This window comes from Gopherus flavomarginatus, chromosome 17 (genome assembly GCF_025201925.1).
Source record: "Gopherus flavomarginatus isolate rGopFla2 chromosome 17, rGopFla2.mat.asm, whole genome shotgun sequence".
NCBI classification, from domain to species: Eukaryota; Metazoa; Chordata; order Testudines; family Testudinidae; genus Gopherus; species Gopherus flavomarginatus.
The window spans coordinates 11,410,559-11,424,790 of record NC_066633.1 but is presented as its reverse complement, the minus strand read 5'-3'; the positions used below and the strand labels follow the sequence as shown (position 1 = coordinate 11,424,790).

The following is a 14,232-nucleotide window of genomic DNA, read 5'->3' as shown; positions in this document are numbered from 1 at the left end:
GTCTGAGCTGGGGGGAGGGCTCCTCCATGGCTGTGCCTTATGAATGTAATCTCAGCAAATGCAGAGGGGTCCTGGTGTTCCTCAACCCCAGTGGCAGCGACTGAGCCTCCCTGTGCATTCTGCTTCTCTCCCAAAGCCCCCCCGACCATTGAGAACCCACACCAGGAGATGGTCTACGGAGCCATGGGGAGTCTCCTCATGCTGACCTGCGAGGCGGTTGGTGTTCCCCCTCCTGCCATCACCTGGCTGAAAGATGGGGCCCTGCTTGGTAAGGAGGCCACATCACCGCACCGGCTGTCTTAACGGGCTGCTGGGATAGCAGGGCTGGGTGTTAGCTGGCCGTAGTGCACACAGCTAGCGCTTCTAGCAGGGCAGGGAGGTTTCTGGGTTTAGAGTACAGGACTGTGGATGCAGATATCTGGGTCCTGTTCCCGGTTTTGATACCAACGTGCTTTGTGAGCTGAACCGCTCTGTGCCTCAGTTTACCATCCTCTAGAGTGGGAATTCCCCACTCACCGGGTGTGGGGATGAGAGCTGGCTCATTCGTCTGTGAAGTGCTTTGAGATCTAAGTGACAGAAGTGCATCTTATAATTTGTGAAATAAACACCAGGGGGTATGCGGGGCAATCTTCGGGCATGTTCATGGTGTTATGTGTTTTTCATGGACTCTTGTAAAGCCTTGGGGGCCTGTTTATGGAGCCAAAATCATGTGAACTCTGGTTCCCTTGTGGTGTTTCAGTTCTGGGATAGTGGAAATCGCCGACCGACATGTTGTTTAGATCCCTGCAGAATTAAAGTCTCCAGATAATATAAATGCAAGTACCAGGCTATCTGGCTTTATCTGGGTTTACCCCAATCCTACTGTGTTCGACTTGAACTGGAGTCTGATCTTGATTTTGTGCGGTGAAGTTGTTGTGACCCAGCGTTTCATGCCCATAAGCAGAAAGTTCCCAGCGCTGCATGGGGCAGTGCTGCTGAGTCACCCCAGGATGAGCGAGAGGAGAATGGGGTCCCAAGGTCCTGCTGGGGGGAATTCCAGTGGGAAATGTGGGAAGCCTCCTTTCCAGAGGTGAGTTGAGGACGAGCAAGCCCGAGGGAACCTCCACAGCGGAGAAGCTGAGTTCTCTGGACTTGTTTTGAAATGATGCGCTCTCTTTCCCCTGCAGAGAGCAGCGTGGAGCAGGGAGTGGTGTTCCGAGGCGGGCAGCTGCAGATCAGCCGCTTGCAGCCTTTCCATGTGGGCCGGTACACCTGCCTGGCACAAAGCCTTGAAGCAGAGGCACGCAAAGACTTCATCGTCTCAGTGCAAGGTAGGCCCTGTCTGGCATTGCAGCGAACAGGCTGCCTCCGAATGGGATGGAGACGGATTGTCGTGGGAGCGTTCAGGCCTCTTGAGGATGTAGTTTGGGCTATAAAGGGGTCAGGTAGTTCATCTGCTCTCCAATTACTGTCTCCTCTCTCCGCTCAGTGGTGCCCCGGATCCTGAGCGCAGGCATCCCCAGTGAGCACAGTGTTCTGGAGGGCACCGGGGTGAAGCTGGAGTGTGAAGTGGAAGGACAGCCAGCTCCAGAAGTCACGTGGCTGAAGGATGGGAGCCCGCTGGAACTGCATGCTGCCCCTCGCCTCCGGTATGCCTCTTGCTAGGGCTCTGGTGCTGCAGAGGGGCGGCGTGGCTCTATGTTCAGCGAGAGTCAAAAAAGCGAACAGAATCTTGGGAATCATTAGGAAAGGGAGAGAGAATATGGCAGGAAATTTTATATTGCCTCTGTGTAAACCCATGGTTCGCCCACTCCTTCAATATTGCATGCAGATCTGGTTGCCCCAGCTCAAAAAAGATACATTGGAATTTGAAAAGGTTCAGAAAAGGGCAACAAAAATGATTGGGGTCTGGAACGGCTTCCATATGAGGAGAGAGTAATAAGACTGGGACTTTTCAGCTTGGAAAAGAGACGACTAAGGGGGGATGTGATAGAAGTCTATAAAATCATGACTGGTGTGGAGAAAGTAAATAAGGGAGTGTTATTTACTCCTCATAATGCAAGAACTAGGGGTCACCATATGAAATTAATAGGCAGCAGATTTAAAACAAACAGTAGGACGTATTTCTTCACACAAGACACCATCAACCTGTGGAACTCCTTGCAGGGGATTTTGTGAAGGCCAAGACTATAACAGGGTTAAAGGGAGAACTAGCTAAGATCATGGAGGATAGATCCATCAATGGCTATGAGCCAGGGTGGGCAGGGATGCTTTTCATTGAATGTAATGGTTGGCTTAGTGCACATAGCTCGAGTGGCTGGCTCCCGCAACGATAACACCTGATACTTAAGGCTTAGGGAATTAATCTTTTAGCTCTAGTGAGAGGGGCTTGTGTTTTCGGCACATAAGATCACAGGTTTGATACCCAGGCAAGGCCATGGTGTCTGTCTGTTTGTGGCCCCAGTGGGTTCTGCTGCCTTACTGAGACTCCTCTCCCTGTGTGTGCAGGTTATCTCCTGATGGCAGCTCCTTGCTCCTCAAGGGGCTGCAGGAGTCTGATTCAGGGGCATACACCTGCCTGGCTCAGAACAGGGCCGGAGAGGACACCAAGCTCCACACGCTGAACGTCCTGGGTAAGTGAAGCATGCTGGGTGGCACTGGGCACAGGTGGGGTTAGCTGCTGGGCGGGGGCAAAGATTAACCCCCTCAATGGCAACCCTTTCTCCTCCCCCTCAGTTCCCCCTACTATCGAGCAAGGGGCCAATGACTCTGAGGTCATCAGCAGCACCCCCTTGGGGTTGGTTACCATGGAGTGCCAAGCACGGGGCTCCCCTCCCTTACAGATCAGCTGGCTGAGGGATGGACTGCCCCTCCCTCTCTCCCATCGGGTGAGACTGCTTTCTGCAGGACGCGCCCTCAGGTAAGAGAGGAGATTTCCGGGTGCTTTCCAAAATCCTCCCCCTGTACTCCTGCACTGTTGTGCCTGGCACCTGCGTGGCTGCCACTGCCCACTCCAGAGGTGGCTGCATTTCAGCGGAGTGTTGAATGTCCAGGGGCCTGATTTTCAGAGGTGCTGAGCACCCACCGGTCCCACTGGAGATACAGCAGGAGCTGCAAGTTCAGCCCACTGTCTCTCCGGCTCGGTACTTTGGGAGGGCAGCCGTACGCCATGTGGTGTGCACTCAGCTGTCCCCTGACGGTGGCACAGCAGGGAGTGGGGAGCAGAAGCCACAAGCTGGCCTTCATGTGCTCTGAATTGATTCATCATCATCTTACCCCACTCCTCACCCCTGGGAATTAGGATCTCTCCGGTGCAGGACTCGGATACTGGAATCTACACCTGTGTTGCGTCCAGCCGGGCGGGAGTAGCAGAGCGAAGCTTCATCCTGCAGATCCAGGGTAGGAGGGGAATGTCACCTGTGTGACTGAGGGGTCCGCTGCGGAGGGCAGAGCCTGGAGTGTGGGGGGAAAGGGGCGACTGGGGCTGAGACAAGAAAAAAGCATGGAGAGAGAGGGGTTGGGGAAATGGGGGCGGGAAAGGAGTGTATGGGAGAAAGGGGCTGGGAAGTGGGGGGAAGAGAAACTGGCTAAACGCAGATTTGGGGGATGGGGTCACTGGCTAGTTGGCTGGAGGGGATCGCTGGTGAAGAAATGAGCCAGGGGCAATGCAGGGTGTGATGGGGAATCACTGTGACACTGATCATGGAGGGAGAGATTGACGGAGTGATGGCTGGAGAGCTGGCTGGAGACGGGGGGCCCCGTCTGTTACTGTCCAGAGGATGGAGGAGTGGCAGGATGGACAGCAGGAGCAGACCCAAGCTAGGCCACCAGTGGCCAGTGTGTGACAGGCTGTGTGAGGGTGTCTCCACTAACTGTGAATCGTGCTTTGCAGTCACCTTCTGTCCACTGTAGGCCTCTGACCCGGGCGTCCACATCCTGGGGTTGCCTCCTGAGCCGCGCCTCTCAGGAGACAGAAGGTGCAGTGTGGAGTGAGGGGGACAAAGGTGCGATCTGAAAATGACAGGCAAGGCCTCCTCTGGCCCCAGTAACAGATGTCTGCTGCTTCTGCCTTCCCCCAGTGCCTCCAGCCCTAGAGCCCTCAGGGAGCAGCGAGGCCGTGACCGCAATGACCAACTCTGCCGTGACCTTCACCTGTGCAGCCAGCGGGTCGCCACTGCCCACTCTGACCTGGCTGAAGGATGGCGAGCCCCTGATTCTGCAAAACAACCTAGTGCCCAATGGCCCAGGCACAAGGCTGTACCTGGAGTCGGTGCAGCCAACCGATTCGGGCATTTACTCCTGTGTGGCTGGGAACGAGGCCGGGGAAGTGAGCAAACACTTCCACCTCTCCGTCGTGGGTACGTGCCTGCGCTGCCTCTCTGCAGTCTGTTGGCAGGGAGGCTGGAAGGGGGTGAGGGCAGGGGGCAGCAGGAGGGATGGGAGAGGGGCAAGCAGGCTGGGCGGATAGGGCTGAGCTCGGGGGCATGGGGAGGGGGATGGGCAGTGCCCCACCTGTTCTCTTGGAAGCCTGATGCCTGATTAGGCTCTCTATGTTTCTGGCCGCTAAGGGCCAGGGGCATCCCTTTGCACTAGCGAATCTCCACGCTCTTCCCCAAGGTGGACCTTCCCCCTCAGCCCGCCTGCCCTCCCAGGCCCTTGTCCGGAGGAGGGGCAGTGAAATCAGCCCTGCCGTGTCTTGCAGAGCCCCCACGCATTGAGGATTTGGCCCAGCCCACAGAGGTGGCCGCCGCCATTGGGGCTCCCTTAGAATTGCTGTGCACCGCAGCTGGAGTCCCTGCCCCCAGCGTCACCTGGGAGAAGGATGGCCGGCTGCTAGCCAGGCCCGGGATCGTGGCCAGGAATGGGAGCTCCCTGCGGATAGAGAGCGTGCAGGTGGGGACTTCTCCCCCTCCCTCCCCCCTCCCCTTTCCCCCTCCCACCCTGAGTTTTCACCTGAGCTTCCCCTCCCTTCTGGCCTTTCTCAGGCGGACGATGCCGGCTTGTACACGTGCCTGGCTGCCAACCCTGCTGGGGAGGATGGCAAGAGCTTCTGGGTCAGGACACAAGGTACCGTTGCACAGCGGGGCGCCTGTGGCTAGAATACAGGCCAGTCACACAGTGGCAGCAACCAGCCTCACCTCTGCGCTGCCATCAGAAGCGACTCCTGCCCCCTGGGAGAGTTGGGGGTGGGCGTAGGGCAGAGCTGGCCACATCAGCCTCTAGCAGTGGTGGGTGGCTGAGCTCACCCTGCTGGCTTCCCTTTGCCCAGGGAAGGGAACGGATGGTGCCCCCGGAGGGAATGGGCCACAGGGAAGGGGTTGGGGTGAATGGCATGAAATGCAGGGTTGATATCAATCTCCACCATGCAGCAACCTTGGTGGGTACTGGTATAGCACCACTGGAAAGCAGCTGTGTGCAGGCAGGACCATGGACCTAGACGTCTCCTGTAACTGGGGTGCTGGGGGATGTCCTGCATTCTCCTCTGCTGGGAGCCTTTCAGGATCGTAGCTGGGCCCACAGGTTCTGGCTCTCTCGTGTGCCCACCCTTCTGGAACAGTGAGGTGGAAGGGAGAAGGGGGATGCAAGTGCTTTCCCTGTGAGCCTGGGGCTGGGTGACAGAGCAAGCAGGGTTAGTGCAAAGCAGAGCAGTGAGGGTTGGGGCATTTCTCGGGCGTTGGCTGGTCAGTGGGAGTTACCGTTTGGGGACAGCGCGCTCTCTCTCTGGTGCTCCCAGCTGCTCCTGGCGTGATTCCCCTTCAGCACATGCCTGACCCATTTGACTTGCATCCCTGCAGCACTTGCAAACGTTCAGGACTCCAGTGAGACGCGCTCCGTCACCACGCTGGCTGGCGGGCAGCTCTCCCTGGAGTGCCCTGCAGACACTGACCCACCGCCCCGCATCGAGTGGCGCCGAGGGGGATTCCTGCTGCAGGTATGTAGCTGGGATGTCCACCGCTGTTGAACAGTCTGGACGTGCGTGGCAAGGGGGTTAGAGGGAGGCGCTGGCATCTCAGCGAGGTGGCGCTGACTCCCCAGACCACGTCAGGGCCCGAGAGATCCCCTCCCACTCTCTGTGGCTCAGCCAATGCACCAGGTGGCTTCCTGTCACTGCATGGCAGAGGACTGGAGCTCCTGCCCTGGGGATCCCTCCCCGGTGCGTGGGTCCCTTTGATCAGCTGCCCCTGGCACAGCTCAGCTCTGGCCGCTTGGCACTGTGGATGCTGCCTCTGGGATATTGAAGCAAGGCCACCGGGCTCGTTACGTGTGAAGCCTGCGGTCGGATGTGAATCAAGGTCTGGCAGCACTGCTGATGAGATGTTTGTCTCTGGGTGCTGGCAGGAGGATGCCCGCGTGCGGTTTCTGGCCCAGGGGCGTTTCCTTCAGATCCAGGCCGTGGGAGTGCCTGACGGCGGAGGATACAGCTGCACGGCGAGCAGTGCGCTGGGGAGGACCAGCCTGAACTTCCACGTGGAGATCCAGAGTGAGCAGAGCTCAGGGGCCGCTGGGGAGGTGTTAGTCCCCTGCTCAGATCCTCCGGCACACTCAGTTGCTGGGGCTCCCTTGCGTTCAACAGAGCTGGGCTGACTCAGACACTCCGGCCCTCGCTTCCCTTCCCGGAGTTGGGTTGGTGGGATACGCCGTGTGATGGGATCCTGTTTATCAATGCGCCATCACTCCATAAGCAGAGGGGTGGGCGGGCTCTTGGGAGTCCCTCCGTTTACACATCTCATTGCATTGGCTTGGTTAATTGGTAGGAACCAATCCCCGTGCAGCATGTTCTGTCCATGCGCTGTCCGCGTTCGACCTGCTCATTACCTCAGCTTTCCATTCTCGGCTTACCTTGTCCATTGTTGTTATCTTGTTCTTCTCAATGGTTCACTGGATGTTCCCGCACCGGGCCTTGGCTAGCTCAGAGAGTCCGTTTCTCTGCTCACCTGCCCCAATTTCTCTTACTGTTATTTTCCAATGCCCGTATCCCACCTCCAGTGATGTTTGGTTGCAGCTACCCCTGTGATAAAGCCAGGCCCCTTGGCCGTGAGCGCCACTGTGAACGAGTCAGCTCTGCTGCCCTGCGAGTCGGAGGGGCGGCCCACACCCCAGCTCACGTGGAGGAAGGATGGCCTGCTCCTGCTGCCTGCTGGGAACCCCAGGTACGCGAGCCCAGGGCCGTTCCGCAGCCATGCTCGCCCAGCTGTTTGAAACTGGCTGTGGGAAAGCAGCTGCTTCCCATCTGTTTTGTCCCTAGAGCCTTAGCACAGCCGAGTGAGCTCAGGTTTGTAACCAGGCTGCTACGCGGGTCAGGCCCCTTGCAAACAGTGAGGAATGGAGTCTTGCAGGCACCCACGTGAGGCAGGGGCATTTATTACCCCCACTGTACAGCTGGACGAGCCGCAGCAAGGGGAGATGAGGCGACTTGCCCAAGGTCTCATGGCAGGTCAATGGCCAAGCTGTGAACAGAGCCCGGGCGCCCTGACACCCTATGCATGGACCACTTCTCTGTGCCAGTGGCCACCTCTGGGCCTGCCTTATGATGGCTCTGGTCTGCTGGCAAGTGTTCTCCTCTCCTCAGTGCCTGTTTCCCTATTTGTCTGCTGCTTTCTGTCAACGAGGCATTAAACCAAACCGGCCGGTGGCCTGATGGACTCACCTTCCCTCCCCTCAGGTTGGAGCTCCTGTCAGACGGCTCCCTGAAAATAAACCCAGTTCAGGTCCAGGACACGGGACATTACCTCTGTGTGGCATCTAGCCCTGCTGGGTCTGACCGACGAGGCCTGGACCTCCAAGTCTTAGGTAAGGGGAGGGTGAGGAGGGAAAGGACTAACCTGGGAATGAAGCAGGCCCCTAGGAGCCCGGCATGCAGGGTTCGCATCCAGCCACGCTGCGTGGATCTCAGACAGCCTCTGCTCTGGATATCACCATCTCCTTTTTCCAATTCGTGCCGGCGTCCCCTCTCCTTTGTTCCAAGGGGTCCCTCTGCCTCCTGCTGGACTGGCCCAAGCCTATGCGCTCCCCTCTCGTTAATGCCGCCTCCCTCCAGCAATGCCTCTAGTTGGTTGGAATCTGCTCCTGAACCGATCGCATCTGTCTCTGCTCCTCGCAGTCCTTCCTGCCATTGCTCCGGGGCCCTCCAACCTCACCCTGATGGCCCACAGCCCGGCCTCAGTCGCTTGCGAAGCTACTGGCCTCCCCAAACCCCACGTGACCTGGAAGAAAAACGGGCACCTCCTGAATGTGGACCTTCTGCAGAGCCCCTACAGGTACTGGCGCTGTCCTTGCCATGCATGCCGCAGGCGGGGTGGGATGCTCGGGGAAGTGTGCAGCTGCCTTTTGTAGAGCGAGTCATGTCCAGTGGCTGGTTCTGCTGCCATTTGGTTCACTTGCTATGCTGCTTCTGCCCTTGTACCCTAGCTCCGCACTGCACACAGCTGACCCCGACCCTCTCTGTCCTGGGGGCCGCTGCGATCAGGTGCTGGGGGCCATTGCTGAGCTTAGTGGGGCAGGGTCTGGTCTTATGTTTGTGACCCCCCCTCACCCATGCACTCTGTGTCCCAGGTTACTCTCCTCTGGCTCCTTGCTGATTACCAGCCCCAGCCTCCAAGACACGGCGCAGTTTGAGTGCATCGTAACAAACCCCGCAGGAGAGGCTCGCAGGCTCATTGCAGTTGCTGTGCATGGTGAGTGGCCCTTGGGACATGCAGTGGTCTCACCTTGGCAGGGCCAGCTTTAGCAAGTGCGGGGCCCGATTCCTGGGGGCAGGGCTTGTACTCACTGGGCGGCGGTCCCAGTCTTCAGGAGCACTTCTGATTGCTGGCCGGGGGAGGGGAGTCGAGGGGCTTGTTGCGCTCCGGACGGCGCTCTGGCCAGGGGAGCGGGAAGACCCCGGTGGAGCAGACTGCCGCCGGGGTGAGTAAAAAAAATTAAAAAGGCGCCTAAGGCACGGGGTCCGATTCCAGGGAATCGGATGAATCATCCTAAAGCCGGCCCTGCACCTTGGAACCGGCTTTCTGAGCTCTTTCCATTTCCCAAAGCACAAATAGCTGACTGAGCTCCAGCCAGTGCTTTTCCTGCACTGACGTCCTGGCTGGAGCCCCGGTTACAGCAAACAATGAGCCGTGTTCTTTGGGCGAGCAGCCTGGGTGAGCCTGTGGAATCCACTGGCGTGGGGAGTGCATGCATGCACCTTAGTTCTGTAGCTCAACCTGCAGCAGATGGCAGTTCATGCTTTTAGCTCTGGAGGTCCCTGGTTCAGTCCATGGTGTGTCGGCCAAGATGGCTGCTGTCATACATGCTTCCCGGAGCCTCGACTCCATGCCCAGAGAGGAGAGTCTCACTTCTGTGCTTCACTGCACAGCCCTGCTCACCTTGACTCTCGCCGTTTGCAGTCCCTCCCACAATTGCCGATGACCACACTGACTTCACAGCCACCAGGATGTCCCCAGCAGTTCTGACCTGCTATGCCTCTGGGGTGCCAGCACCAGCTGTATCCTGGAGCAAAGATGGAGCCCAGCTGGGAAACCGAGGCAGTGGCTATCGCGTCTCGCTGACAGGTATCAGCAGCACCATCCCATGCATGGGTGTGTCAGCTGGGGGAGGACAGCATGCTCACCACCCAAGAGGGGGCACTATTCACCTCCCCCCTCCATTACTTACTGCTCCTGTGTTCCCAGGTGCTTTGGAGATCAGCCATGCTCTGCCGATTCATGCTGGGCACTACACCTGCACGGCAAGGAATGCCGCTGGCGTGGCACACAAGCATCTCCTCCTGACAGTGGAAGGTACCCGGAGCTGCCAAGGCCACTTCAGGCTGAGGGAAGGAGGCGAGCACCAGCCCCAGAGAGAGAGAGTGGGAGGGGGAGAGGCTTGTGAGAGAGCACTCCATCTGTTGGGACCATGAAGAGGCATTCAGGAGTAGCCTGGCTTCCTGGACCTGTCCAGGTTCTGGGAGGCTGGGTGCTGACCATAGAGCCCTGTAGGCTGGGAAAGCAGCCAGGTTGTACTCTGTGAAGAAGCCGGCTCAGGCACTGTTCTCCCTCTTGGTTGCAGAGGCCCCCGTGGTGAAACCCCTGCCCAGCATGGTGCAGGTGCGGGTCAATGCTGGTGTGGTCTTGCCCTGCGAGGCGTCTGGAATCCCTCGCCCGGTAGTCACATGGCAGAAGGAAGGGATGAGTATCCCAGCAGGTGAGCAGCTAAACCAGCCGAGCCCGTCACTGCAGCAGCTGGTCCACCACAGCAAAGCCCCTGGGAGGGGCTGGTGATGCTACCGGAACTTGGCACCCCGAGCACTGCTGGGGGTGGCAGTGGATTGGGCGAAAAACTATCTGAGGAACTTCCAAATCCCCCATCCCCTCCTGCCCTAGATCCCCAGTTCTCACGGACCATCTCCTGGCTGCAGCGCCGGGAGGCACAAAGCTTGGTAGCCCTGTGCACCCCAGCACGGTGTCAAAGGGCACCAGAGGGCACCGTCAGTCAGTTCAGCGGGAAATCAGGACAGCTGGTGATCCTGAAATACCCCTTGGCACGTATAAGGAGACATTCACCCAGGTGTCCTTGCTAAAAGCCACCTAGAGTCATTCTATTCTACCTCCACCTGCCATTTCGGAGGCTCCAGTGGGTTCTTCACTTCCTGAGCTAAGCTGTTGTGTGCTACCTTGGAGGAGGCTGCATGTGATGTGTGGAGGAAGCGGTCCCTGCGTATAGTCTGTCAGTCAGTCACTAATGCGCTTGGCCGGGGTGGTCTGGCCAGTGGCCGGCCTTCCTGCTATTGCTCTTCATTTCTGCAACATCCCTTTTCTCTCTGATCTTTGTTTCCTGGTGGCAGGAGCCGGTTTCAAGGTGCTCCCCAATGGACATCTGCATCTGTCCCGGGCCTCTGTGGAGGATGCTGGAGTTTACCTGTGTGTGGCTCAGAACCCCTCGGGCACAGCGCTGGGGAAAACCAGAGTGATCGTGCAAGGTAGGAGCAGGAACGGGGACCCACACCTCGGAGCAAACCCAGAGCCGCATGTGAAACCCAGGGGGCTGTGTGTTATCCCACAGAATGTGCTCTCCTGTTCCCCTGGGCCTGGCTGGAATTGGAATGTCCTGCCTGACCTGGCCGAGTATCTGTTACTAAAACCTCCATAGGGGGCCCAGGACCCAGTGTGTTTCCCAGCTTGATGTGGGATGCGGGGGTGGGCAGCAGAGCTTGGTCACCATTCTGGTCCCCTACCAGTGTTGGACAAGGAACACTCTCCAGCTTTACCATGCTTGGAGAAGAGGGCAGCGTGGCTGGATTGCGCTGTCTCCAGACCAGCACCTGGGAGCCGAGTGTCACAACTCACTGTTACTAGAGATGGGCTGAGCCGCAGCATTTGGGAGCTGGATCCAGATTTCCCCCAAGCACCCAGGGTGTTCAGGGCTGGGTCTGAGGTAGCACAGGGGCTGTCAGAAATGTAGAGCCTGGATCTGGGTGCAAAGCCAGGTTGTGTTTGGATCTGACGTTCTGGCTTGCGCCCCATCCACTCTTGTGCTGCCTTCATCTCTGTGCACTGTGAGGGAGAGCAGGGGGAGGCAGGAGCGGTTTGGCAGCACGCAGGGTCAGAGGGTAACAGGAGCACCATGCAGAGCGGCTAGGCAGGGGTGGGGTGATGTTCCAGCATCTTCATTCACCAGGGCCTGGCTGGCATCTCACTGCAGGGGACTTCTGCAAACGCAGTTGTTCAGTCAAAGCTGGATCACGCCTGGCATTCACTGGGAAGTAGCTGTGGGAGGAGAACCCTGTCTGCAGAAATCAGATGAGGGATCCTTTGCCTCCCATTCTCTGTTTTTTCCCAGTGCCCCCAGTCATTGAGGCCAGCCAGCCACAGCTGTCCATCCTGGAGGGCTCACAAGTTCTCCTGCCCTGCGCAGCTCGGGGAATCCCTGAGCCCAGACTCACCTGGTCCAAAGACGGGGTCCCAGTGCCAGGACGGGAGGGAAAATTCACCTTGCTGCCGTCTGGGGAGCTGATGGTGAAGGACTCCCAGGTAAGCAACCCAAGGGGGCAGTGTGTTTTCTGGTTTATCTGGTGCACGTCTCATTTACTTCTCTGGGTCTGGACTAGCTGCAGGCTGTGATAGTAAAGGGAGCATCTGGAGAAGGGATCTTGGGAAGAAGTGGCCTCTCAGAGTCACCCTGGGCTGACAGACAGCACACCCAGTGGCTCTTGTACTCTCAGGCTGGGAGGGCTGCAGGACAGGGAGGAGAAGCCTGGTCCCACTTAATAGTGACTGTCACTGAGTCACCGGGCAATGCTCTGGGTCTGCTCCCCACCAAGCCAGGCAGGACTCTGGGGAGCCTCCTCTCCCTTGGAGCAGACTTGTTCAGGGCAAGGAGCTCCCACGGCTTCACCTCCTGGGTCTCTCCTTGGAGCATTCAGCATATGCCCCTCTGTGCGCTTCCCACAGCGAGCCTGCCCCAGCGGGGTCCTGGGGAAGCCACAGGTCCTGCACCCCCACTTCACAGTCAGACGTGACTCTCAGCCAGCCAGTAAAACAGAGGTTTATCCAATGACAGGAACAGGGTCTAAAACAGAGCTTGTAGGTACAGCGAACTGGACCCCTCGGCCGGGTCCATTCTGGGGGGCAGTGAGTCAGACCCCACGTCTGCACTTCACTCCTCATCCCCAGTCAACTCCAGACTAACAACCCCCTCCAGCCCCTCCTTTCTGCTCAGCCCCTTTCCCGGGCCAGGAGGTCACCTGATCTCTTTGTCTCCAACACCTTCTGCTGGCACCTTTGCAGAGGAGGGGCCCAGGCCATCTGTTGCTAGGAGACAGAGTGCCAGGCATTTAGGTGCATTGGCCCCTTCCTCTTCAGCAATCACATGCCCTTATTCCACCACCTAGATACTTAAGAACTGCATAGGGGACACTGAGGCACCAACACAGCATTCAGAGCAAACCTTAAGAACATTCCCAGTTCGTCACATTGACTCCCACTGGCTGATTTCAGGACCTGCAGTCAATGGCCTCTGAGCTTTCTGCCCAGTTGCCTTTGGCACCAGGTGGATCTGCCTGGGGCTGTGTGTGTGTTTAGGGGGATGTTGATCACACAGGTCCTGCCAAGAGAAAAATTAATTTTGAAAACCAAGCACTGAATCAATCTGTGCACAAACACCACTCAAGGATGAGCCTAGCAGAGCTCTGCCCTGCTCCCTGTCCCTGGCATGGTCCCCACACTGAGGCAGGGAGAGCGGGAACTGGCCAGACCCCTGACATGCCCATGTACCCCAGGGAAATCTCAGCTGGCTGAGTACTCTCGGGATCCTGAGGAGTGCAAAGGACCCAGCTCAGAGTGGAGGATCAGCCCATTGGCTGGAATGAAAAAGCACTCAGAATCCTTTGGGCTCGGTTCATTTGTGGGGTGCAGTGCCTCTCCCCAGGGGTGTCCCACTCACTTGCTCGAACCTTCCCCCCTTGCAGGTTGGGGATGCTGGGACGTACACCTGCACTGCAGAAAACTCTGCTGGGAAAGCCACGCTGCAGCTCCAGCTCGCCGTCCACGTCCCTCCCATCTTCACAGAGCAGCCAAGGGACCGGACGCTGAACAGGGGTGAGAGGCTGATACTTGGCTGCGTGGCGAAGGGGAACCCAATGCCCCGCATCACCTGGACACTCAACAACAAACCGGTCAGAGGTGAGCTGGGCCAACTCTGCCACAGGAGCAGTGGGGGCTGGCGTGGAGGTACGGGGGTTGGGTTGGGGAAGGCAGAGAAAGAAGGCGCGAGACCCCATGTGGTGGGAGGGGTAAGAGCCGGTGAACTAAAGGAGCGTGACTGGGGGCCTGCACTGGGGTCTCTTAGAAAAGGCCTCAGAGATCCTGGTAGCAGGGTGCAGACCTAGCTGTAGGTTATTGTGCAGGGCTGTGTGTGGGAGGGAGTGCAGTCGAGTGGTTAGAGCAGGGAGTCGGGGCTCTTGGGTTTTAGTCTGGGTTCTGACACTGGCTCTGTCTGAGTCACATGACTTCTCCTCACCTGTAACACAGGGCTAAGAAAACCCACTTCATGGGGGGGCAAGTCGCAAGACTTGATTAGCGCGTCTTCCTACTGCCCTGGGGGCTCACTCAGCGAGAGGCAGTGGAGAGGGACGTGCTGCTATTTTTATCGTCCCTGATGAGGCTGCACTAAGAAGAAGGTTCTGAATAAGTGGAAAGTGTGGCCATGTTGTCCAGGTCCTGCCGTTCCTGCTGGGAAGTGAGGGGATCAGCCCTGGTCTGCGTCGCTCACTTTCCCCCA

The 14,232-nt window shown here is 58.1% G+C and overlaps 1 protein-coding gene across 1 annotated transcript in view; it reads left to right on the top strand.

The window, feature by feature from the left end:
• HMCN2 (hemicentin 2) overlaps positions 1-14,232 on the top strand; it is a 121,122-nt gene that overhangs the window by 91,668 nt on the left and 15,222 nt on the right. The window contains exons 63-83 of the mRNA XM_050926079.1: positions 137-268; positions 1,167-1,310; positions 1,469-1,628; positions 2,488-2,612; positions 2,716-2,899; positions 3,281-3,378; positions 4,059-4,337; positions 4,682-4,872; positions 4,965-5,046; positions 5,775-5,911; positions 6,319-6,460; positions 6,983-7,130; positions 7,643-7,770; positions 8,081-8,237; positions 8,533-8,654; positions 9,363-9,527; positions 9,648-9,755; positions 10,024-10,158; positions 10,799-10,933; positions 11,794-11,984; positions 13,421-13,634. Coding sequence (XP_050782036.1) covers positions 137-268; positions 1,167-1,310; positions 1,469-1,628; positions 2,488-2,612; positions 2,716-2,899; positions 3,281-3,378; positions 4,059-4,337; positions 4,682-4,872; positions 4,965-5,046; positions 5,775-5,911; positions 6,319-6,460; positions 6,983-7,130; positions 7,643-7,770; positions 8,081-8,237; positions 8,533-8,654; positions 9,363-9,527; positions 9,648-9,755; positions 10,024-10,158; positions 10,799-10,933; positions 11,794-11,984; positions 13,421-13,634 — 3,177 coding nt within the window. The remainder of the gene's footprint in view (positions 1-136; positions 269-1,166; positions 1,311-1,468; positions 1,629-2,487; positions 2,613-2,715; positions 2,900-3,280; positions 3,379-4,058; positions 4,338-4,681; positions 4,873-4,964; positions 5,047-5,774; positions 5,912-6,318; positions 6,461-6,982; positions 7,131-7,642; positions 7,771-8,080; positions 8,238-8,532; positions 8,655-9,362; positions 9,528-9,647; positions 9,756-10,023; positions 10,159-10,798; positions 10,934-11,793; positions 11,985-13,420; positions 13,635-14,232) is intronic.